Below are 27687 nucleotides of genomic sequence, written 5' to 3' on the forward strand. Positions count from 1 at the left end.
AGGGACAATGATTCTTCCATAGAACCATTACAGCCTGTCTTCTCTGCTGCTCTCAAAAAGTGGTTATTAAATATTTCTGCAACCAACTCAGGTTTCTTTATGATACTGTCCCCTGTATTAATCTCTACCTGAGACATGTTCCCTGTTGTCCTGCCAGTTTCCCTCTTTATTACATTCCATATAATTTTAATTTTATTTTCTGAGCTTTCAATTTCTGATTTTATGCACATACTTTTAGATTTATTTATAACCTTCTTGAGAATGCTACAGTAAAGTTTTTAGTGTTGTCGTTTCTTTGGATCATTACAAGTCCTGAGAGAACTGTATAACATCCTCTTTGTTCTACAAGATGTTATTATCCCTGTAGTGATCCAAGACTTCTTGGCATTGCCTATATGACTATTTCTAACTACTTTTTTGGGAAAGATAGACTCAAATACAGACATGAATTCATTTAAAAATGAATTGTACTTTTTGTTTACATCTGTTTCCCTATAAACTCGGCTCCAGTCTATCTCTTTTAAGCTATCATTGAATTTTTTAAGGCCCTGTTCATTTATTATCCTAAAAGATTTCCAAGAATGCTCGGAACTGTTGCACACACTGATGTAATTGAGCCTAAGCAATTGACCACCATGATCAGAAAGGCCAAGGATTGGATGTACAGTGATCTCATTGCATTTAGACTTATCTATAAATATATTATCTATCAGACTTTTACTGTTAACAGTAATCCTAGTTGGGAAATCTACTATTGCCATCAGATTATAAGACTCCATTAAATGTACTAAATCAGCTTTACTATTGCTCTCATTTAGGAAATCAACATTAAAGTCACCAGTAATTATCAAGTTCTTGGACTTTGAGTACAATATGGATAATAAAGCATCTAAGTGCTTAAGAAATACATTCAAATTCCGTGAGGGAGATCTATACAGTGCTAACACTACAGCCTTGAAGTAATTTACAGTAATCTCAACACCACATACTTCAATTTGTTGCTCTATACAATGGCTCTTTAAATCTAATGCATTGTAAGATATGTTGTTTTTTACATAAATTACCACTCCACCTTTTTCCATGATGGTTCTAGAGTAATGCGCTGCCTGACAGTAACCACTTAGCTGTAACCTTTCAATATATTTCACATGATGTTCACTAAAACATAATACATCAGTATCTTTTATTCCTTGTGGTTCCTCTAACAGAACAGTAATGTCATTTACTTTATTACCAAGTCCTCCCACATTTTGGTGAAAAATCGTCATTTCTTTGGAATTAGAGACAGATCTAACCTTTTGCCTAAAAAATTATCTGTAGCTACAGACACAGTACGTTCATTACTAACAATTTCCTGAAACATTTGAGTTTGAAACTGAGTCTGACTTGATGGTTGGAGCCATTCAAGTGCGATTGGTTCCAACTTTGGGGTACATTTGTGGACTTCTTCCAATATTTTTGTTTTTAAGAGGGTACCTAATGCTTTTTTTCCTGATCTGTTCAGGTGCATACCGTGTCTTGTAAATAATTCTCGTCCAAAACTGCTTACATCTACAACACAAGTATTTTTAAAATGCTTACACAACTTTGCTAACTTAGAGTTCGTTTGTGAGATAGCCTCATTTACACAGGACTGTGGAATTAAGTCATGTCTCTTTGGAATGTTCACAACAAATACCTTAGACTGATGAAGCGCCGATATTTTCTTCCTGAGCGACTGTATGGCATCATTCCCTTCGTTGCAGGCAACGTTGTTTGAGCCACCTATTAAGATCACACACTCGTTTTTTACTTTTTCAGGATCACACCCCGCTACAACTTCTTGAAGTTTAGCACCTGGCTTCACAATTCCACAAACATCGGCAGCATTAAAACTGCTTTTCACTATATCAGCCATGCCTCTACCATGACTATCAGCGAAAATGTGAAAACGATTTGTTGATGTTTCAGTCACAGCAGACTGGATCACAACACTGCCACTTTCATTGCTGTTAACTGAACGTTGTGGCTTTGGAAGATCAAACCTAACCTTTTTCCGATAGTTTATCGGCACACTCTTCTTACGATTGTTTTCACTTTTAGTGAGACTATTACTAGAACAAAGTACATCAAAATTGTTAACATTCTCGAACCGCGAAACATTTGCTGTACACGAATTTTTAGTGCCGATTGTTTGACGCTTGTTGTGTACTACCTTCCATTCTGATGATTTATCAGCGTCATTTTGCACCAATGTAGCCATGTTCTCGCAAAAGTTTTTGTCCTTCTGTCTGTCTTGAAGCAATGGATCCATGTTTCGCTTCGACTTCAGTTCCATATTTTCGGACTTCAGGCTGTCGATTTCTATTCTTAGACTGCTGATTACACATTGTAAACTAGCAATACGCTCATTATACTTTAATAATTCACTTTTGCAACTTACACACGAATTTTTAACGGCTTCACTGTAACTTATTTTTGGAGTAAAATCGCGGATATCTACACACGCCGCCATCTTGCACCAGTCACACGAAAATTAATAATCCAATTTGATTTTGATCGATGCTTTTTATGCAGTTTTTGCCCTCAGGACAATTAAAAACCAATGTGATTGATGCTTTTATGCGGTTTTTGGCCTCAGGGCAAATGAAAAACTTGTGTGAGTGATGCTTTTAATGCGGTTTTTGGAGTCAGGACTATCCAATGTGATATGACCTTGCCTTGGTGGATGGGCTTACATAACTAACAGTATCACACTGGTACACCCATGCACACTGAGTAGCACAGTTTGTTTAACATCAAACATACACATTAGTCACTGTTGTATGATTCATTTGTGATTTGTAGTCATCCACTATTAGATTATGATGCTTACAGAGCCATCTATTGCTACATTTGGTAACTATTTATTTTTCTTCTATCATATGTTTTCCCCATTCTCTGATAATATTTTGTTGAAATTTGATGCTATTCTGACCAGTGGTGTTATTTCTACAGTGGTTTGAAAGTTTAACAATAATTTATAATCACCCTGCACATGGATGGCTACATTTTTACACAGAAATTGGTTTTCAGTGACTGTAGTTTTATTTATCAATGATACAATATCACATACATAAAAATGGGGTACAGGAAGTACTTACAGCTTCTTACAAAGTGGTTTGTTTTATATCTTGAAGACTGCATTTATTATTACCCTTATAGAGATTTACTTGCAAAGCAAAAGCTGCTTTGTAGCCCCCCTCCCTCTGAATGAATATATGGTGGCATGGGGAAGAGAAGAAGGGGCTACGAAGTAGTTTATTATTTGCAGGAGAATCTCTGCAAAAAAATGATATCATGTCTGTGCACTGACTCACTTTGTGCTCAGTATACACTTTTATTGCCTGCTGTTTCATTCATGCAGCATGAATTTCTGTATGGTTGTATATGGTACTTATTTTTTAGTAATGAAGCTTACGTGCTTCTATTGCTTTGGATTTTTGCTGTCTCCCCAATCCCCCCCCCCCACACACACACACACACACACACACAGGAATGAATTATTGCGTGCGTGAGTGTGTAAGAACATGTAATTTGTTGTTTCACTATGTACATTCCTGAGAGTTTCTGTTTCATGTGATTAATTTTTCTTTTATTGCTACAGGATGCAGAAGAAAATGCTGATGTATCCGGTCTGAAACTTGAAAATGTTGGCGGTGTTTTTGTAGTGCTTATGGTTGGTGTTGTGTTTGCCATATTTGTTACCTTCTTTGAACTTCTATGGGATGTAGGGCACAAATCTCTGAAAGAAAAAGTAAGTGATTTAGATTTTAGGTGTTTGTTCAATTACACCATCAATACAATACAATACAATGTTATTTAAAGAAAGGTGAAAAATTCTGCAGCTTTATATCAGTAGCTATCACTACAGTCCACTTTCTGCTGCCAAATTATATTAGGTTTGTAGAACTGCTACGCACATAAATAAATATTTAGATCTTGCACTGTAACAGATAGATCCTATTATTCATCAACTAAAAATTTTTAAAATTTTTAAAATGTCTCTGATAAACTGTTTGAATATTCTGAAGAGTTCAAAAAACCCTGGAAACCAGTTGTAAACCAGAACTAATGAAACTTTAAAAAAATCTTTTTCAGCAATGTATGGAATGCAGAAAACTGAATTACTTTCATTAGAATTAGCATATGATATTATGCACAGTAAAAGGAATAAGTAACCCTAGCACATACTCTGTGAAGGATCACAAGGAGAACTGAGTGAAATATGCAAAGAGATGGAAATACAAAAAAAGTAATTTTTTTGCATCAGACATATCCATTTTGTATGGGAAAATTGCAGTTTCTTTCATTTAATCATATAATGTATTGTACATTTTCATCATATTATATGCTATAAAAACATTGAACAATAACACTATGGGCACGAGTGAAGAATGCTTCTTGGGTTGCTGGCAACAGTGTACTGTGTGCAGTCTATCTGGAATGGCAGTCTGCTCTCTGACTTTGTATGTGTCAGTTGCACTGATGTGTTTCCTAAGACATGGCAATAAACCATGGCTCATATCTGTTGTATGAGCGTTATTTACATTCCTTTGCCACTACAGCACAGAGGAACCATGTTGATAACTCACAATGAGCACACCTGGCTGCATTTCTTTCACCATACAGGAATCTCAGCTACTATGCAGTAAAAGCGCAGACGTTTTTGGACTCTGGAGTTATAGAATTACTGGAAAATGACAGTGTCTTTCCTGCTACTGCCATGCTACACCACCATGCAATTGAGTGCATCTCATCAGACTGTGCCTAAAATTGAGGACATGATGCAACAGTGCCATGCACCAACTGTGCACAATGCTGGCCTTCTACCTGATCAGTGACATCAGACACTTTGCAGAGTGTTTTTCCAGTGTTTTATGTGCCTCAGACTGTGCACTGTTCCAATCCATTTTATCCACTTGTGAACATTATGCCTACCATGTTGTGTGTGACTACACTCCTGCTTGAACAAATGTGCCAGACGGACATTGCACCAAGTATGCATGCTGTTACTACCACTCACAAGACTTTACTTGTGATTTCTGTGCAACAGACCATTCAAAACCCAGAGCCATTTTCCTCACCTATTTATGTCATTTCTCACCGTGTCACACATGCCCCAAGTCTGCCACTTGTGCCGCAACAGTTGATACAGCCATATCAACAGTTAATTAACAACATTGCTTCTGTACCTGACACACTGGATTTTGGTACATTGGTTCCACTCACACACCAGCCTACACCACGTCTACCAACTTGGGACTACCTGTCCACTTTCCATTCAGCTTTCAAGCTTCCACTGTTCTGCATCTATCAACCACTAATGTGGTTCACTGTCTGCAAGTGTATTATGACCATCCATGGAATAATTGACAATAGTGCTAAATCTGTCATTCTCGTAAGATGTCTTGGTCAGCAGGCAGATTTGATTACTGATTTATTTTTCACCCTGCCTGCATTAAACAAGTATGAAACTGCCAAGTCACTGCTGCTCCAATGTTTGTCATAGACATTGGAACAGCAGCTCAAATAGATCATCTATGATGAAGCCAGTGATAACAGCACCCCTTCACAGGTATGGTGTCACAAAACTCTGGTAGACATGAACCTGATGCCTAACTGGACTCTGTGGATCATCAAACTGCCATCACAGGTGCAACTCACCATGATTTTGCATGAACAGGAATCCCTTGATGTGAAAGCACAACTCATGGATAGAATACATGCCATAGGCCAGCACTGAGAAAGCATCAGTTATCCAGGTAACAATGCACAAAATGCTGACTCACGGTTGCCTTGCCATGTGACCCATCATGACAGTGCCAAGGCTGACCAAGTTCACCCAACCCCACCAGAGACAGCAGCACTAGTTTTCATGAGGAACAATGACCTTTGGTGTATTGACACACAGCCTCACTCTCCCAGCAGCCCAATTTCATCATCTGCCACCACCCCTCCCTCCTCCTGCACTAATGCCGGTCTCACTCTCAGTCCAAGGATGCAGCACATAACTGTCAACCGCCAACTGCCATGTGCATCCCTAAACTTCAACAGCAGCTCCCATCAATCACGCTGTGTCCATATGCAGAACATGGGTGACAAGGAAGCTTCGTGACTGCAACCTCGTGGCTATCACCTCTGTGTGTTTGCCTGCAGAAAACAAAGCTACCTGCTTGTGGATGCAGTCATTGACATCAGTACCATGCCGCTTACTGGTTCACCCCTCTTGCTGTTAAGTCATACCTTCAATTTCATGTGGCAAACAACAATACAATTGATTTGTATGGCTCAACTACCATTGACATCATTCTGGGCTCTGACTCTTCATTGCCATGGACCTTCGGTGTCTCCAATGTCACAGAAACTGTCCTCAGTGCAGTCTGCTTAAAACAATACCAGCTACTACTGTATCTGTACCATGAGAAAAGGATTGAATAATAAACGAAAGGATAACGATCTGTGAGTCGGGGTGTGGAATGTCAGAAGCTTGAACGTGATAGGGAAACTAGAAAATCTGAAAAGGGAAATGCAAAGGCTCAGTCTAGATATAGTAGGGGTCAGTGAAGTGAAGTGGAAGGAAGACAAGGATTTCTGGTCAGATGAGTATCGGGTAATATCAACAGCAGCAGAAAATGGTATAACAGGTGTAGGATTCGTTATGAATAGGAAGGTAGGGCAGAGGGTGTGTTACTGTGAACAGTTCAGTGACCGGGTTGTTCTAATCAGAATCAACAGCAGACCAACACCGACAACGATAGTTCAGGTATGCGTGCCGACGTCGCAAGCTGAAGATGAACAGACAGAGAAAGTGTATGAGGATATTGAAAGGGTAATGCAGTATGTAAAGGGGGACGAAAATCTAATAGTCATGGGCGACTGGAATGCAGTTGTAGGAGAAGGAGTAGAGGAAAAGGTAACAGGAGAATATGGGCTTGGGACAAGGAATAAAAGAGTAGAAAGACTAATTGAGTTCTGTAACAAGTTTCAGCTAGTAATAGCGAATACCCTGTTCAAGAATCACAAGAGGAGGAGGTATGCTTGGAAAAGGCTGGGAGATACGGGAAGATTTCAATTAGATTACATCATGGTCAGACAGAGATTCTGAAATCAGATACTGGATTGTAAGGCGTACCCAGGAGGAGATATAGATTCAGATCACAATATAGTAGTGATGAAGAGTAGGCTGAAGTTCAAGACATTAGTCAGGAAGAACCAATATGCAAAGAAGTGGGATCCAGAAGTACTAAGGAATGACGAGATACGTTTGAAGTTCTCTAACGCTATATAGATACAGCAATAAGGAATAGCGCAGTAGGCAGTACAGTTGAAGAGGAATGGACAGCTCTAAAAAGGGCCATCACAGAAGTTGGGAAGAAAAACATAGGTACAAAGAAGGTAGCTGCGAAGAAACCATGGGTAACAGAAGAAATACTTCAGTTGATTGATGAAAGGAGGAAGTACAAACATGTTCCGGGAAAGTCAGGGATACAGAAATACAAGTCGCTGAGGAATGAAATAAATAGGAAGTGCAGGGAAGCTAAGATGAAATGGCTGCAGGAAAAATATGAAGACATCGAAAAAGATATGATTGTTGGAAGGACAGACTCAGCATACAGGAAAGTCAAAACAACCTTTGGTGACATTAAAAGCAACGGTGGTAACATTAAGAGTGCAATGGGAATTCCACTGTTAGATGCAGAGGAGAGAGCAGATAGGTGGAAAGAATACATTGAAAACCTCTATGAGGGTGAAAATTTGTCTGATGTGATAGAAGAAGAAACAGAAGTCGATTTAGAAGAGATAGGGGATCCAGCATTAGAATCGGAATTTGAAAGAGCTTTGGAGGACTTACGGTCAAATAAGGCAGAAGGGATAGATAACATTCCATCAGAATTTCTAAAATCATTGGGGGTAGTGGCAACAAAACGACTATTCACGTTGGTGTGTAGAATATATGAGTCTGGCGATATACCATCAGACTTTCGGAAAAGCATCATCCACACAATTCCGAAGACAGCAAGAGCTGACAAGTGCGAGAATTATCGCACAATCAGCTTAACAGCTCATGCATCGAAGCTGCTTACAAGAATAATATACAGAAGAATGGAAAAGAAAATTGAGAATGCACTAGGTGACGATCAGTTCAGCTTTAGGAAAAGTAAAGGGATGAGAGAGGTAATTCTGACGTTACGGCTAATAATGGAAGCAAGGCTAAAGAAAAATCAAGACACTTTCATAGGATTTGTCGACCTGGAAAAAGCATTCAACTATATAAAATGGTGCAAGCTGTTCGAGATTCTGAAAAAAGTAGGGGTAAGCTATAGGGAGAGATGGGTCATATACAATATGTACAGCACCCAAGAGGGAATAATAAGAGTGGATGATCAAGAACGAAGTGCTCGTATTAAGAAGGGTGTAAGACAAGGCTGTAGCCTTTCACCCCTACTCTTCAATCTGTACATCGAGGAAGCAATTATGGAAGTAAAAGAAAGGTTCAGGAGTGGAATTAAAATACAAGGTGAAAGGATATCAATGATACGATTCGCTGATGACATTGCTATCCTGAGTGAAAGTGAAGAAGAATTAAATGATCTGCTGAATGGAATGAACAGTCTAATGGGTACACAGTATGGTTTGAGATTAAATTGGAGAAAGACGAAGGTAATGAGAAGTAGTAGAAATGAGAACAGCGAGAAACTTAACATCAGGATTGATGGTCACGAAGTCAATGAAGTTAAGGAATTCTGCTACCTAGGCAGTAAAATAACCAATGACGGACGGAGTAAGGAGGACATCAAAAGCAGACTCGCTATGGCAAAAAAGGCATTTCTGGCCAAGAGAAGTCTACTAATATCAAATACCGGCCTTAATTTGAGGAAGAAATTTCTGAGGATGTACGTCTGGAGTACAGCATTGTATGGTAGTGAAACATGGACTGTGGGAAAACTGGAACGGAAGAGAATTGAAGCATTTGAGATGTGGTGCTATAGGCGAATGTTGAAAATTACGTGGACTGATAAGGTAAGGAATGAGGAGGTTCTACGCAGAATCGGAGAGGAAAGGAATATGTGGAAAACACTGATAAGGAGAAGGGACAGGATGATAGGACATCTGGGAATGACTTCCATGGTACTAGAGGGAGCTGTAGAGGGCAAAAACTGTAGAGAAAGACAGAGATTGGAATACGTCAAGCAAATAGTTGAGGATGTAGGTTGCAAGTGCTACTCTGAGATGAAGAGGTTAGCAATACAATGCTAGAAATTGACCAGGAGCAAACAGAATCTGTTAGTGAAGCTGTCTGTCTGGGAACACTGGGAACATCGTAGAATGATGTCAGTGTGGAAATAAAGCGGTGCATCTATGTAACTAGTAAATGCTATTGTGAGCTGGCCCCACAACTCAAGTCAAGAAATCTGTCCAGGAGGAAAAAATGTCTGCAGTATAAACCTTTAATAAGCCCAGTATTAACTTATGGCTCAGAAACCTGGACACTGACACAAAAGTGTAAAGAAGTACTGAAATGTTTTGAAGAAAAGTTGATATACAAAATCTATGGGGTGACTAATGAAGGTGGAGCTTATAATTTTGAACTTTACAGATTATATAAAGGTCTTGAAATCATAAAGTTCATTCAAATAAACCTACTGAAATGGGTTGGCCATGTTTTTCATATGTAACATGAGAGCCCAACAAAAATGGCACTGCTACAAAACTCTGTGGGACAAAAAGCAGATGAAGACCATGACTTCAGTGCTTGGATGACATATAAGAAGATTTAAAAGTTATTGGAGTCATAGGATGGAGATACAAGACATGCAAACAGAGATGAATGGAATGACGTCCTAGTGCAGGCCAAGGCACATCAGTGATTGTAGAGCCAAGAGGAAGAAGAAGTAAGATATTAATTACATATTGAACTTGAGTTAGTGCAATCTATGATTTTATACATAATACCCTGCAAAAAATGGACAAAACACAAAGTGCCACTGGTATTTCATTTAGATTTAAGTAAAGTCTTTGACATATTAGACAATTTCCATGCATATGGCATTAGAGCACAGCATTAAAATGATTCACATTGTACTCGACAAACAGGGAATAGAAAATACTAATGAAACATGAACTAAATCAAAATACTAGGATATCTTTCTTGGATGCAGAAATTCTAAAAAAGAAATCCCTCAGGGATCCATTCTTGGGCCAATCCTCTTTCTCCTGTACATAAATGGTGTAGACCTAAACACTGACTCACAAACAAATACTTTTTGTGAAGATGACACAAGCATCCATACTACAGGAAACACTCTAAGTCAGCTACAAGCAGCTCTAAATAAAACTACAGCACAGCTAAATAGATGGTTTTAGGGGAATAGACTACTGATAAACATGAAAAAAAAACAACGTTTCTTTAATTTCTGTTTAAGAGGTGATGCATGCAACACCAGTGTGGCAATAAACTCCAACAAAATTTTATCTTCTCTGGAAACAAATTTTTTAGGCATTTCGCTTCAAAATAACTTTAGATGGCATACACATAAAAACAAAATAAATAGAACGGTAAATAAAATATTTTGTAGGCTACAATTACTCTCTTAATAGAGCAAGTATTATAACTATTTAAATTGGTTACTTTGCTCAGTTATATTCTGGGGTAATTCATCACCTAGTTCACTGATTTTCCTAACACAGAAAAGAACTGTAAGAGCAATGCAACATGCTCAACAAACAAATTCTTGCAAACCCCTCTTTCAAAAGTTGTCAGTCCTACCCCTTTCATGTATGAGGGCTGGAACTTTAATAGTGGCAACTATTTATTTACAGCCTGTACAAAATAGATACGTGTTTCAAAGTTTTACTGGCCTGCAAAGTAGTCACCAGCATTGTGTGTAACCCATTGCCAGTGATGTGGAAGTCGTAGGATACTCTTAGTAGTGCCAGTTGTGTTGACAGTTCAAGTGGCGTGGTCTATTGCCTGACAAATTTGTAGCAGTTCTGAAGTGAATTTTGTGAAGTGTTTCCTTCAGCTTAGAAATCGAGTTGAATTCATGAGGGCTTAAGTCAGGGGACTGCATTAGGTGGTATAGCACTTAGCAGCCCCGTCAGTCAACTGTATGTTCTTGAGCATTGTCCTGCAAAAGGATGGTCAGGTCCTGCAGAAAATATCACTGTCTCTAAGCTGCTCATAGGTTGTGTTCCAAAAATGAACTGCACAGAGACAAAACTGATCACACTTTCTTTAGGACCTGACCATCATTTTGCAGTACAATGCTCAAGCATGTACAGTGCAAGCTGTTACCAATTTGTTTGACTGATGGGGCTCCTAAGTGCTGTACCACCTACTGCATTACCCCAACTTAAGGCCTTGTAAGTTCAACTCGATTTATAAACTGAAGGAAACACATTATGGCATTCACTTCAGAACTGCTACAAATTCATCGGGCAATACACCGTGCTGCTAGAATTGTCAACACAACTGGCACTGCTAAGAGCATCCTGCAACTTCCACATCACTGGCAATGGGTTATTCACAATACTGGCAACTACTCTGAAGGTCAATAAAACTTTGAAAGAAGTACCTATTTTGTATGAGCTGTAAATAAATAGTTGCCACTATTAAAGTTCCAAACCTCGTATATACATACTAGAAAACTGTCAGTGTGTCTGAAAGAATTTGAAAGCCGCAAATGAAAATTTTAATATCCACGAACATAATATAAGATAAAAGGAAATGCTTCACGTCCAGTCAGTAAGGATATCAGCCTACAAAACTTCCACAATAGCAGTGGTATACAAATTTATAATAGTCTTCAACATTGTCATTCACACTCTTTTGTAAAACACTAAGGAACCTTTTTATTAGACCATTGCTTCTATTCAGTAGCAGAATTTTTAGAACATTTGAGATACAAGAGGCTTGAAACAATACAGTGCAGGTACTGAAAGTAGTGCAATTTCTTTTGTGAATATCTAAAATTTATGTATCTGCTGAAATAATATTGTATTTTTCACCTACATCTACATCTACATCTATGTGGTTACTCTGCAATTCACACTTAAGTGCCTGGCAGAAGGGTCATCAAACCATTTTCATACTACTTCTCTACCATTCCACTCTCAAACGGTGCATGGGAAAAAGGAACACCTAAATCTTTCCATTCGAGCTCTGATTTCTCTTATTTTATTATGATGATCATATCTCCCTATGTAGGTTGGTGTCAACTAAATATTTTTGCATTCATAAGAGAAAGTTGGTGATTGAAATTTCGTAAATAGATCTCATCACAAAGAAAACTACCTTTGTTTCAGTGGCTGCCACCCCAACTCTCGTATCATATCAGTGACACTCTCACCCCTATTGTGACATAACACGAAACAAGATGCCCTTGACTGATGACTGTAAATGTTAAGTCCCATAGTGCTCAGAGCCAAGATGCCCTTCTTTGCACTTTTTCGATGTCCTCCATCAATCCTAACTGGTAAGGATCCCATACTGCATACTGCCTGCAATATTCCAGCAGAGGATGGACAAGTGTAATGTAGGATGTCTCTGTAGTGGGTTTGTCACATCTTTTAAGTGTTCTGACAACAAAGCACAGTCTTTGTTTTGCCTTCCCCACAATATTATCTATCTGGTCTTTCCAATTTAAGTTGCTCATAATTGTAATTCCTAGCTATTTAGCCGAATGGACAGCTCTTAGATTTGTGCGATTTATTGTATACCCAAAATTTATCGGATTTCTTTTAGTACCCATGTGGATGACCTCAAACTTTTCTTTGTTTAGTGCAAATTGCCACTTTTCACACCACACAGAAATTCTCTCTAGATCATTTTGTAACTGTAATTGATTATCTGATGATTTTACTAGACAGTAAATTACAGCTTCATCTGCAAACAATCTAAGGGGGCTGCTCAGATTATCACCTACATCATTTATGTAAATCAAGAACAGCAGAGGGCCTATGACACTGACACTACCTTGCGGAACACCAGATATCACTTGTGTTCTTCTCGATGATTTACCATCTATTACTATGAACTGTTACCTCTCTGAGAGGAAATCATGAATCCAGTCACACAACTGAGACAGTACTTCATATGCACGTAATTTGATTAATAGTTGCTTGTGAGGAACGGTATCAAAAGCCTTCTGGAAATCTGGAAATATGGAATCGATCTGAGATCCCTTTGTCAACAGCACTTATTACCTCATGGAAATGAAGAGCTAGCTGCATTGCACAAGAACTATATTTTCTGAATCTGTGTTGGTTATGTATCGATAAGTCATTTTCTTCAAGCTGATTCATAATGTTCGAGTACAGTATATGCTCCAAAATCCTACTGCGAATTGAGGTCAGTGATATGGGTCTGTATTTCAATGGGTTACTCCTATTTCCTTTCTTGAATATTGGTGTACTTTCCAGTCTTTAGGAACAGACCTTTCATCAAGTGAGTGGTTGTATATGACAGCTAAGAAAGGCGCTATTGTGTCTACATACTCTGAAAGGAACCTGATTGGTATACCATCTGGACTGGAAGACTTGCCTTTCTTAAGTGATTTGAGTTGTTTTGCCACAACTAAGATATCTCCTTTTATGTCACTCATGCTAACAGCTATTCTGGTTTTGAATTCTGGAATATTTATTTTGTCTTCTTTCGTGAAGGAATTATGGAAAACTGTATTTAGTAGCGCCACTTTAGTGACACCATCATTGATAACATTTCCATCACTATCGCTCAGCCATGGTATTGACTGTTTTTTGCCACTGGTGTACTTTACATGCAACCAGAATCTCTTTGGGTTTTCTACCATATTTTGAGACAATGTTTCATTGTGGAAACTATTAAAAGCATCTAGCACTGACATCCGCACTAAATTTCGAGCTTTGGGGATTTTGCGTTCTTCTGAATTTGGCATGCTTTTTTTGTTTCTTGTGCAGCAGTGTTCTGATGTGTTTTGTGTGCCATGGTGGATCAGTCCCATCTCTTATTGACTTATGTGGTATGAATCTATCTATTGCTGTCAATACTGTATCATTGAATTTCAGCCATATCTGGTCTACACTTATATAATTAGCTTGGAAGGAATGGAGACTCTCTCTTAGGAAGGTATCAAGCGAATTTTTATCTGCTGTTTTTATCAAGCGAATTTTTATCTGCTGTTTTAAACAGATATATTTTGCGTTTATTTTTGAGCCTCGCTACAATGACCTTGTGTTAATTAATCCCTGTATCCGCCATGATGCTATCTATTAGATCAGGATTGTTTGTGGCTAAGAGGTCAAGTGTGTTTTTGCAACCATTTACAATTTGTGAGGGCTCATGAACTAATTGTTCAAAGTAATTCCCAGAGAAAGCATTTAGTACAATTTCGGAAGATGTTTCCTGTCTATCACTGGCTTTGAACATGTATTTTCGCCATCAAATTGAGGGTAGATTGAAGTCTCCACCGATTATAACTGTATGAGTAGCGGTACTTATTTGTAATGAGATTCAAGTTTTCTTTGAACCATTCAGCTATTATATCATCTGAGTCGGGGGGGTTGGTAGAAGGAGCCAATTATTATTTTGGTACTGCTGTTGAGTATAACCTCTACCCATAGTAATTCGCAGGAACTATCTATTTCAACTTCACTATAAGATAAACTGCTACCAACAGACAGAAACACACCACCACCTACTTTATTTAATCTATCTTTTCTGAACAGGGTTTGCACCTCTGTAAACATTTTAGCAGATTTTATCTCCAGCTTTCTGTTCCTATAATGATTTCAGCTTCAGTGCTTTCTATCAGTGCTTGAAGCTCTAGTACTTTTCCAACACAGCTATGACAATTTACAACTACAATACAAACTGTTGCTTGCTCGATTCTCGTCGTTTCTTCACCCTACACCCTTTGAGACTGGTGCCGTTTTTTATCTTTCCCGAGACTTTCTAACCTAAAAATCACCCAGTCCATGTCACACAGCCCCTGCTACTCATGTAGTTGCCTCCTGTGTGTATTTGACACCTGGCCTATTTAGCGGAACCCAAAACCCCACCACCCTATGGCGCAAGAAGGGGAATCTGCAGCCTACACGGTTGCAGAACCATCTGAGCCTCTGATTCAGACCCTCCACTTGGCTCTGTACCAAAGCTCTGCAATTGGTCCTGTAGATAATGCTGCAGATGGTGATCTCTGCCTTTGTCTTGCTAGCAAGACTGACAGTCTTTACCAGCTCAGATAGCTGCCAGAAACCAGTTGGCTGCACCCTGTACCCTTCATGGCATCCGGACTGTGTTGTGTTGTGTTACAGTTTTGTTTTGTGTTTGTTCTGTATCCTACAATCTTGAAAGATTTTTTCAATGAATAAATAAATATTTTACACTATCTCTAATGATCCTGATGTCAGAGGAATGTACACTATTAACCCTCGAGTAGGTGCACCGATTTTCATCATGAGTGGGCAAGCAGAGCACTTTGTATACATGTAGTCAAAAGCTGTCATTATACTACCAAGGGAAACATGTATGAGCTAAGGATTATTTAAACAAAAATACAAAAAAATCTTATATTACATTGCTAATTTACTATTTGATTAAACAAATAAGAAACTTCCATATAATTTTATTGCTGCAGCTGACATATCAATCTATTCCAACACTTTTTGGTCACATGCTGAACAAAAACACTCTTTCATTGCAATGTAAAGGGACAAAGGCTGTATATATTGAAGAAGTATCAGTTATAACAAAATTCCTTCCATCTACACAGTTAATTGTCTTGCACATTTTCAAGAAATGCTTTACACTTCTCACATGTATGCACTGCTTTTTACATGTCCTTTGCAAACAAAGCTATGCCATGAGCTACACCTTATGATAGTAGATGTGTTTCTTGCCCACCCACATGTCACACACTGCCCTTTTTCTTGGTGGTAGGCTCCTCACTTCTTTCAACATGTTGGTCTTTGTATTGCATGAGGAAAGTTGCAGTGTCGGCAGGAAGTGAAGGAATATTAGTTCTTTCCAATAGCTGAGGCTTCATAGCAGTTAGTGATAAATCCTTCAAGAAAATTCTTCTCTTCTTTTTTGGATTTCCCTCATTTGTATGAAAAATTATTTGAGCATTGATTCCTGCTATATCCATTAGAGCATTGAATACAACCACTGGCCATCTTCTTGTCACCTGTGCAACGGTATACGCACCTCCCAGTTTATCGACTCCATCGACTCCTCCCTTTGTTATATTGTAATCTAAAACTATCTTTGGTTTACCTGTAACTTTGTCAATGGTTCCAAAATCGTGTATAGTTGAAAGTAATATAATTGCCTTGTTTTGTTTCGGCACATACGAAACTAGCGTCATATCATTCTGAAAACCAAATAAAGAGGAGTGGCTAGCCCTACAATCCCCAAGTAAAAATTCTTGTGGGCTCTTGAGTTTGTTTTTTCTCAATGTGCTGATGAACATTAGTCACTTTTTCAAAAGGGAGTTGGCTAAGGAATAGCTAGTGTGCCAATTATCCATTGTAAAATTTCTTCCTGAGTTTTCAGTGTGAGTAACTAGCCTTCTTATAATATCACAGGGAGAATTTCCAGGCTAAGTATTGTCCATAAAACCTCTGTTTCACTTGTGACCCCTCTGGCAACATGCATAGGTCCAGGGAATATTTTCACAATGTTCTTTTTGTTTTCGAAGTCACATTAGGACATATTTTATTCCATTTACATGTTTTGTCCCTCCCAATAAAAATACTACCAGTGGAGAGTGGCTCTTTACAGTCATCATCTGAATTGTGGACTTGATCAGAATCTGAATCGTGGTCACTTCATGTGATAAACTCCTCATCTTCTTCAGTTATCATCATTTTTGTTTTCTGGTACAGAGTTGAACACTGGATCCTCGTTGAGTAACCAATCAAGCTCATTGTCTGTCAGCTTTGATCTCACCCTGCACAGTGATATACCTGCTTGACACATGTTATCTTTTGATTTGATTAAAAAGGAATGAAACAAAAGTGAAGGAAAAATTACTTACATGACCCATGGTGTACATTGTACACTACGATGACACACTCACAGTTTATTATAAATTACTGAAGCTCACATGAACCTATTACAACACAACTTATCACTGTGCTAGGTGAAACAATAATGTAGGAATAGGTAGTGGGCTTGCTATTGTGAAACAACAATGGAACTGTGCACGACAATGTCATTTGCTGTTGGCGCACTTTATACACAGGTGCACCTGCTCGAGGGTTAAACAATGAGAGTAACAGTAAATCAGCTGAGAATGTAATTTTGTGTTGCGTGATATGCTATAATGGCAATGTATGGATGGAATCCTTGTTTAATGTAAGAAACTATTTGTTTTGTCTGGTAGTGATCCTGAATTTAATGTATCAGATGTACTGACAGCATAATTTCATGCATGTAGGTATTGTATTGTATTGTATTTTTTATTGGTCCTGTTGTCTACATAGCAGCTTATGCATAAGACATTGGACAAGCCAAGTTATAGATATACAGGCTGACAGTCATTTCAAGGCATACATATTTAAGGTTACAATAATACACTTTACACGTAAGTATTTATATAACACATTTCATATATTTAAATATTCTTCAATGGGGTAAAAGCAGTGATGCTGTAAATATGACTTTAGAGATTTTCCAAATGTATTGACCTCAGTGATAGCTTTTATGTTTTCAGGAAGTTTGTTATAAAGCTTAACTCTCATGTGAAAAGTACCTTTTTGGCACAATGCTGTGCTGATTTGAGTCACATGTAAGTTTCTGTTTTGTCTTTGTAAAGTGTTCATGTATATCACAGTTTTTTTGCAGTCTCCGGTCCTTGCCTATTACATTTAATTTAAAGAACAAAAGAGTTTCCATAATGTATACACATGGTAATGGAGGAATACCAGATTTCTTAAACAGGGGTTTACAAGAGTCTCTAGGCTTGCACCCAAACAAGATTCTAATGGCCCATTTTTGTAGTTTAAAAGTGCTATTAGCTGTTTTAGAATTTCCCCAGAAGGTGACACCATATCTAAGACGAGAATGAAAGTACACATGATATGCATTCAATACTGTTTTCTCACTACAGCATGATTTTAATGAACAAAGAAGGTAACATGTTTTGCTCAGTTCTGCATTGAGATATTCAATATGCTTATTCCATCTGATTTTACTCTGCAGCCAAAGTCCTAAGAATTTGGTCTCAGTATTGTTACCAACTGGTTCGTCATTGATAGAGACTGATGGGATAAACATGTCCTTGTTAGGAACATTGTGGAATTTTAGAGCAATGGTTTTCTTACTGTTTATTTCAAGCTGATTACTCTGTGCCCAGCTGCTAAGTTGTTTCGTGACCGTGTTTACTGTCTGCTGTAACTGTTCATCGTCGTCTCCTTTTAGTAGAATAGTGGTGTCATCTGCAAATATGATTGTCTTGTGTGCATCAACATTTAAGCTTAGATCATTTATGTACAGAAGAAACAGAAGGGGTCCCAATACTGATCCTTGGGGTACACCACATTTAATTTGTTTATAGTCAGATATGTGATTTGATACAGTTTTTAGTTCAATATTTGTGTGCTTGATGCACACTGCCTGCATACGATTAGTCAGGAAGGAACTGATCCACTTTTTGGACAGACCTCGAATACCATATCTTTCTAGCTTTGGTAGCAGAATTTTATGGTCCACCATGTCAAAAGCTTTTGACAAGTCAATAAAGACTCCTATTGTTTCCTGTTTTTTGTCCATCAGGTTTAGGATGGAATTGATGCACTCATAGACAGCAGTTGTCGTTGACCTCTTATTTCTGAATCCATGTTGTTCATTACATAGAATGCTGTTTTTATTTATAAATTTCATACGTTTGTCATACATAACTTTTTCCAGTACTTTACAGATGCAGGAGGAAATTGTGATGGGTCTGTAGTTATTTGCATTGTCTTTATCCCCTTTTTTATATACAGGAATAACTTTTGATGTTTTCAGCACATCAGAGAAAGTGCCTGCCTGAGGTGAGCAGTCGCATAAGTGTGTGAGTACTTCAATTAGGTTTGATGCACTCTTCTTTAACATTGTTGCAGGTATACCATCAATACCTGCCGATTTGGAATTTTTTAGTCCCTTTATTGCTTTAGCTACTTCATCTTGAGAAACAGAACTGATGTACATTAATCCTCTACATGCACATATTTTATATTCATTTGCCTGGGTGCTCTTTACGTTTGATTGTAACATATTATCAGCAACACCTGTGAAAAAGTTGTTAAATGTGTTGGCTACTTCTAAGGGGTTTGTTACCTTTTTATTTTTATGTGATAGTGTTATATTTTTGCAAGGTTGTCTGTATTCTCCACATTCTTTTTTTATAACACTCCACATAGCCTTTGATTTATTAGCTGAATTATAAATGATTTCATCATTATGCATTATTTTTGCTGCTTTTATTACTTTTCTTAATATTTTGGAGTATTTTTTATAGTATGCGCGTTCTGCAGGTGAGGAATTTTTTGAGTTATATATTTCATGAAGTACTCTTTTCTTCTGGCATGAAACCCTTATTCCCTTTGTGATCCAGCTGTTTGTTCTAGAGTTCCCCCATATGGTTAATGTTTTCAGTGGGAATGCAAGTTCAAAGGAATGGGTTAATGTATCAATGAAAGTGTTGAATTTTTCATTTATATCATTCATTTTGTACACTCCTAGCCATTTTTCTATCTGTAATAAGTTGTTGAAGTAGTTTACATTATGCTGATTATAACTTCGATATGCTGTTCTGAAAGACATGTTGTTAATAATACTTCCTTGTACTTTTATGCTTAATATTTGAGCAAGATGATCACTAAAACCTGCATTGAAAATTTTTAGTGAGGTGTTGTGTAAACTCTTCTTGACTAGAAACTGATCAAGAGCTGTTTGGCAAGTTTCTGATACTCAGGTAGCTGCTTTTACTTCAGTCTTTAAATTTTAGTTTGTTGCAAGGTTCAAAATGCTCTCCCTATTTCCACTATTCGTGCAGAAGTCAATATTGAAGTCACCACAGATTATCAATTCACAATCCATTTTATTTACTTTATTTAGCAATGACTCCATTTTGTTTAAGAAGAGTTCAGAATTCCCGGATGGTGGTCGGTAAACTGTAGCAATAACCAGGTTGAACTGAGTAATTTTTATAGCTGCAATTTCATAATCCTTTTCGACATTTGCCCTAGTTAAGTCAGGTAGTGTAATAAAATCTACATTATCCTGTGTGTAAATTGCTACCCCACCCTGCTTGATGTTTTTCCTGCAGTAGTAAGCAGCCAAGACAAATTTGTTTATTTTCGTATTCTGGATTAATTCTGGGTTAAGACAGTGATCAGAAATGCATAACGCTGAGATATCATTAAGTTCATGTGTTAATAGTACGTTAATTTCATCAATCTTATTATGCAGGGATTGCACATTATGGTGATAAATTTTTAGTTCGGGCGTATTCAAGATTTGGTAATTGGGAATCATATTTAAAGCATCACATACCTCTAGTTTAAATTAGGAACATCAGTAGTGTTGTATTTTCGTTCTTCTTTCTTGTTTATTTTGTTGTCCTTGCTGTTGTTGGAAGGATGTTCAGAAAGCTGATAGTTGAGCCATACAGTTGCAAATGTTGCTGAAATTCTGACTTTCTGTCATGTAAAACTCTTTTCTTCAACTAAATAAATTACCAACTACAGCTATTGAAGTGAAACTAAGTCATACCTTTCCTCCACTTGTGACGATCTCTTGAGACTCATGTAGTTGCTGATAGATAAATGTACTTTGAAATATGATCCACTCTATCTTGTGTTTCATTCTGCAATCATTGATGGCTATTGCATGTGTTAATAATTTTGTACCCCTAGACGTTGCTTTATCAGCAACTGATCATTATTTACCATTATTGGTACATACCCAGTGAAAATTTCAGACAATATTTTGGCTCCAATGTAAAAATGTTGTACACACTACAGGTGAAATGGGTACAAGCTTTCTGGATTATCTGGTAACCTTATGTAAGTGTATGGAATGTCAGAACATACAGAAAGGTTATTTTATGCTCATTGAAGATCTGTGTAGTAATGTTTTTAATTAGGAACAGTATTGTGTGTGATATTTTCACTTTAAAGTGATAACATGTTTTGAATTCACATATCATTTTGTCCAGCATTGTTCTTTGGACACAGGATATATCCAACTGAAAGAAATATTTTTATTGAATTGCAACAACCAGTGGCACCAAAATTTCTCCATGACCAGTATCAGCCCTTGAGTCATTTCCATGTGCACACAACTGACTACAAAAAACAGGCAACAAGCATCTTGGAGCAAGGAATTAGCAGTTATACATAGAATTATGAATAATGTATGTTAAGAACTTGTCATAAGAAAAATACATATCCAACTCATCATAAGTAAAATTTATGCTGATAAACTTATGAAACTTACACAATAGGGACCCCTGTTTCAGTAATAGTGCATCATACATATTGGTAGAATAAGAGAAGCTGTTGCATCAAAAAGGTAAGAGAAGGAGCTAGCAGAGGGCAGAAAACTTGGACTAAATAGCAAACACAATTACAGATGTCCATTGCTTTGACAATGTCCTTTAGGGTGCATTTTTAAATTTTATGCCAAGTGGTAAGTTAATAACTTGTGCTTTTGATAGTGTGCCTTTTTTTGATTAGGTGACATACAAAAGCAGATTTCTTGTTTTTCCTTCCAATTTTGATATATGATTTGTATCTGCTGGTATGTCTGATATAACACTCTACACATTCTGTGCATTACATTTTACATATGCGTGCTGCATCAAAATTATTTCTGTTAGTTTCAACGTTATGGATTAGTATTTTACCAAGGTTTTAATATTTTTAACAGGAAATTTGACATTAAATTTGTTGAACAGAGTGCAAAGGTTAGACAAAATATGTTGACAAAAAGGAGCCATGACATGTTTTAAATGTAGCACAGAGTTATGCATAAGCTGATTTGCAGGATTCAGATGTGAAATTTTCATCTATATACATTCACAGGTTGAGAGGTTATGTGATGTTACTTCAATGGTCATAAAATCAAGACACATTTGCAGAGAGCTTTACAGTATGAGCACATTTATGAGTATAATGTTACCCCTGTGTCCCAGATGCATGCACTGATTTGGTTGGGAAGGGTGTGTCATAAGGTTGTTGTTTCCTCTCGTCAGACCTGCTAGTCCACAGCTATCATAACTGCTCCTAGGTATACTGCATCCTAAGACTGGGATGAAGTGTATGTCATATCTGTTTCCACACATGTTCTATCAGGGACAGACCTGGGGATCTTGCTAGTCATGGGAGTTCCCTAAAATCATGGAGATTGGTAATGGAGACACATGAAGTGTGTGGATGAGCATTGTTTTATTGAAAAATGGTACCATGATACTGTTACATGAGAAGTAACACATGAGAACACAGGTTATCTACGACATACCGTTGTGCCATTAGAATTCCCTCAATAACCACCAGCCATGAGCTGAAGTCCTGCCTGACGGCTCTTCGTACCATTATGCCAGGTTAAAATTGCTGTGCCTCTCCAAAATATTGGAAGAATGCTATCTCTCTCCAGATCACCACCATATTCACCTATAATGACCATCCAGTGCAGTGTAGAACAATAAGAAGGAAGGAAGATTGGAGTTTAACATCCCACTGACATTGATGTCATTAGAGACAGACAAGCTCATATTGTTTCAAGGCTGGGGAAGGAAAATGTGCATGTTCTTTCAAAGTAACCATCCCATAATTTGCCTGGAGCAATTTAAGAAAGTCAAAGGAAACCTAAGTCATGATGGTCAGATGCAGATTTGAATTGTCATCTACCCAAATGGTAGTCGGTTGGTCTAACCTCTGCATAAACTCACTTGGTGTGCAGAACCGTGATTCATCACTGGACACAATGGATGCCATTTATCAACAATCCATGCTTCCCAGTCACAGCACCATTCCAAATGCAGCAGACTGAGTCGTAGTGTTAACAGCAGCCTATGCATAGGGCAGTAATTTCACAATTTGTCTGCTGTTAGTTTCTAAGCAATCATATGAGATGAGACAGAATGTTGCAGGGAGTCCATTTCTTTTCATCAGGTGAAAAGTGCAGATGTGGAAGGGTTACCATGGGTTTAGTGCACAATATAGCAATCCTCCCTTGTGGTGATCACATGTAGTCAACTGAAACTTTGACGACAAGCATGCCTGTCCTTGTATTCACATGCAGTCCAACTCTGGGCCACTATTACATCCAAATGTCCCATAAATCTGTATACTGTATGATCTGACTAGCCAGCTAAATGGAAACCCACAATGACGCCCCTTTCAAACTCTGTCAAGTGCTAATAACACTGTCTAACATGAGCACATGCTATCTCTATAGCCAACACAGGGACCACTAAACTTCTGACACTACATGCATATTATAGAACTGACCAGGTCACATGACAGCACTAACCATGAACAGAACTAAAACTAATGTATTCTGGTGGCTGTTTCACCTATCACAGAGTTCAGAAACTCTAATCATTTACATTCCTACCGATGGTGAGTACGTGTATGAAGCTACACTGGCATCCAACCATGTCTTTTTGGTGTTTCACTTTTTCCTCAGACAGTGTATTTTGTCTACAATACTGCAATGAAACCTGTTTTTGGTTGTTGTGAGATGTCTAATTCTTTGTTTCTTCTGCTTTTCAACACAACTTAAGCAACCTGATAACCATTACTCTGACAGAAAGACTTTTTATGATATACAGTACTGCGTAGAAAGTTATGAACCTCTTCTTTCACCTCGTCATTGCAGCTGAATTGCTGGGACCACAATTAATGCTGACAGGTACTGTGAGACTCTGAAAAAACTCAAATGGACAATTCAGAACTGGAGAAGAGGAATATTGTGTAAGGGTGTACACATTCTCCATGACAATGCTTGCCCACACATCACTCAGCAAACTGTTGCTCTCCTGCAACAGTTTCAGTGGAACATAATCACCCACCCACCCTATAGTCCTGGCCTGATGCCCAGTAACTATCACCTGTTCCCTAGGTTTAAAGAACATTTGGCCGGAAAGCAATTCAGCTCCGACGACGAGGTGAAAGAAGACGTTCATAACTTTCTGAACAGCAGGGCGGTGAGCTGGTGTGACATGGGCATACAAAAATTGCCATAGCGTCTACAAAAATGCATCAAGAGAAATGGTGATTATGTCGAAAAATAGCTAAATGTTCAAGCTGTAAACTGATGTAAACCATTGCAGAAATAAATAAGTCTATGTACTTATAAAAAAATAGATGACCTTACTTTTGGGGTTACCCTCATATGTGATTAAAACCTTGACTAAATCACTTGTTCAGAATTTGATGGTGTTTTGAGTACTGGGAAGAGAACTGATGTTACATAAATAACGCAGTTTTAGTGACGATTTAAACACTGAAGCTGTGACCAGATGCTTTAGTTTGATGCACTCAGAATTACCTGCATTCATATAATTTCAACAGACAGCTTCACATGTGAGGGTGCATTTCCATTGTGTGAAAGATATTCAGATCAGAAGTGTTTGCATGAAAGGAGAATCAACATGATATGATTAAAATTTCTGTCTTCATAAAATGTATTCTACTTCTATATGCACTTTCTCGCTTCAGATGACTGTTCTTGCCACCTCGCCAAATGTTGAGGTTCCCTTTTAAAATAAATATATAGTTAAGCAAAATGATAACATCTTATACTTTTGCACACAGTGCCAGAAGCTGGAACTCTAAAGCTCAGTTTACTCTAATAGTGTTTTCTGTAGGTATCGTGTTTATGTTTTTAATCAGCCATCTGATGTATTTCAATTGATACATGTTGTATCGTTACATAAAAGCCTCCACATTTGGATTATACAATGACATTTACAGAGTGTACTCCACAGTTTAGAGAGAGAGAGAGAGAGAACAGATTACAGCATAATAAACAGATCATACTTTACAGTGTATTAAGCTATTATTTACAGCTTATGACTAAGTCCCTTGAGTTTAAATTTACATACATATATATTGTTCATCAAAATTTATTGACAGTTATCTTTTTTTTTTTTTTTCTTACATCATACTTTTCAGTTCACCTTCTAACAATCAGAAAATTCATTTAACGAATGAAATGGGTTTTCTCCAATATTTGTCTAACCGTCTGCTAAAGGCATTAATATTTTTTATTTGGCTGATACTATTTGGAAGACAATTGTTTAGGTATCTCACCATATGTGTTACACTTTTCTCATAACGGCTTGTTCTGTGTTGAGTTGTTCTTAGTTTTCATCAGCATCTTGTTTTGTATCGATATATGTACCAGGTATCCCTCCTAAGAGTCATCAGAGACTCAATCTACACACAGCAAAAACAAAATTACAAATATCTGACAAAATTCCAGAGAAAATGTGCCCAATGACACTTAGGAAGGACACCTTCGGTCTCTGTGTATATTGTTTAAATATTTAGGAGCTCATATATTGCTCTGTGCAATATGACATAATGGATTCAAAGTGTGCAAAGTAAAATATTTTACATACTTAAATACCAACAATTTGGCTAAATTTTGCAGTGCTTCAATTTTATTTACTTCTTATGCTATTGATGTGCTCTGTCCATCTTAATTTTCCATTGGGGCGGAAACTAAGAAATTTTTTATGGGTTACTTGCTCAGTTTTGTTCCCATTAGTTTTCAGCACCAACTGATTGTGTTTTGGTTGATTGTTGTTAAGGCTTGTGATATTTATTTTTTTGTAATTTAGTATATTTAAACCAGTTATCTATTCTAAGTAAAACTCATTCAGCTCCATGTCTAGCCTTTTTTAGATCCATCCCTGTATTTAAAATGTTAGTGTCATCCACAAATACTATGGATTTCTGTTTGATTTCATCAGGAAACTCATTAATACAACTAAGAAAAGCAGTGGCTCTAGGACACTTCCATGTGGCATTGCATTTAGGATCATTCCCATATCTGAGTACTATTTCTTACTCTTCCCTCTTGTGTTTCTAGCTTTTGGCACCTGTTCATTTAGTAAGATTTTATCAAATTGAATTCAGTGTCTCCCAACCTACAGAATTTTAGCTTGCAATTAATTGAATCAAAAGATCTTGATAAGTAATAGAATACCCAAGGTGTTGATTTTACTCTGTCAAGTGTTTGTAGCAAATAGTCAAAAATTTCTTGTGTTGATGAAGTAGCAAATTTTTCTCTTTCAATCCATGTTGGTTCCATTGCAGTTCTAAGAAGGAGACAAAATGTCACTTGTAATATGTCTAACTAGTGTTTCAGAAAGTTAGCAAATATAATGTAATGCCAGAATCATTTCTATATACTTTGTTTTCATTTTCAGATATCTTTCAAAATGCTGTTAATGGAGGAGCTACGGTTTGTTGCTAAGTTACACGGAACAACAAAACCTGTCAGGAAGTACAATCAGGATGCAGAAGGGGAAGATACAAATAATTTCATTCCTTTGAGTCCATACACAAATTCATATGACTTTGTTGACTCAAAGGAACCTCTGACATGATATTCAACTTAATTACTTTGTCAAAGTCATTAACAGTAATTAATAAAGTTCTGTATAAGTAAGTGATACTTTTCTTGTTGGTTTGAGATATATTCCTATTATTTACAAGTACTATAAAGAGTGAGTTAGTTATACAAGGAAAGAAAGTGTGTTATACTATTAAATCAATAAATATGTGACAATTACATTAGTTGTCACAGCTATTAGCTTTTGTATGAATATTATTTTAAAATGGTCCCTACATAGAGGAAAATAAATTGTTAACTGCAGATTTGTTGTTAAAATGTGGATGGAACGTTTACTGAGAAAATGTGTAGATAACTGTATCACACTAAATAGCAGGTTATCAGCACAAACTGAGAAACAAGTCATAAACAAAGCTACAAGAAATATAATTCACCTAAATATGGAACTTGGGCCTAACACAATAGAGGTACTATTGTCAGATTTCATACAGAAAAAGCAAATGAATAAATGTGAAAGATGTATGAAAGGGAAGAATAAATGACTTACACAAATTATATACAGGAAGGCTCTGAACAATAGCTTCGTTATGTTTACATATGTATCTATTTCAATTTCATCTGTGTTCTTGATTACAAAATCCACATCCTAGACCAAGTTCAGTAATGTGCATCTGTGTGGCTGAGATTAGCTGAGAAGTAACTGGTTTGAATTGTGGTGGTGGAAGAAGTTTATTCTTCTAGTATTTTACTTACAAGGGAAGTGGAGGTGACGGCATGAAGTTCTGATCACCAGTTTTTGTGCCATTGTCCAGGATTAAATTCCAAGTCTCTCTGCATCTACATTCTCTCATGATGTGGAGGCAAATGACAGCATTGATGGTGATCCATCTGTTGGATGGGAATGTTAAGTCCAGTGGCCCATTGTGATATTTTTGAGGATTAGGCTATGGATCAGCACGAGGTTTCATGCTCTTCCTTCTGTCATCATACAACAAAAATATGACACTACACTATGTACAAACAACCATTAAAGTAACCTATACTCAACAGATACTAATGAGACAAGACTCTTATATGCCAAGCAGAATGGGGCCATTGTGTGTGGAGGA

The 27687-nt window shown here is 37.4% G+C and overlaps 1 protein-coding gene across 1 annotated transcript in view; it reads left to right on the forward strand.

The window, feature by feature from the left end:
- LOC124555073 (glutamate receptor ionotropic, kainate 2-like) overlaps window positions 1-26823 on the forward strand; it is a 512372-nt gene extending 485549 nt beyond the window's left edge. Inside the window, exons 17-18 of the mRNA XM_047128860.1 lie at window positions 3626-3775; window positions 26433-26823. Of these exons, the coding sequence (XP_046984816.1) occupies window positions 3626-3775; window positions 26433-26612 (330 nt within the window). The 3' untranslated portion in view covers window positions 26613-26823. The remainder of the gene's footprint in view (window positions 1-3625; window positions 3776-26432) is intronic.
- The last annotated feature ends 864 nt before the right edge of the window (window positions 26824-27687 follow it).

This window comes from Schistocerca americana, chromosome X (assembly GCF_021461395.2).
Source record: "Schistocerca americana isolate TAMUIC-IGC-003095 chromosome X, iqSchAmer2.1, whole genome shotgun sequence".
Lineage (NCBI taxonomy): Eukaryota > Metazoa > Arthropoda > Insecta > Orthoptera > Acrididae > Schistocerca > Schistocerca americana.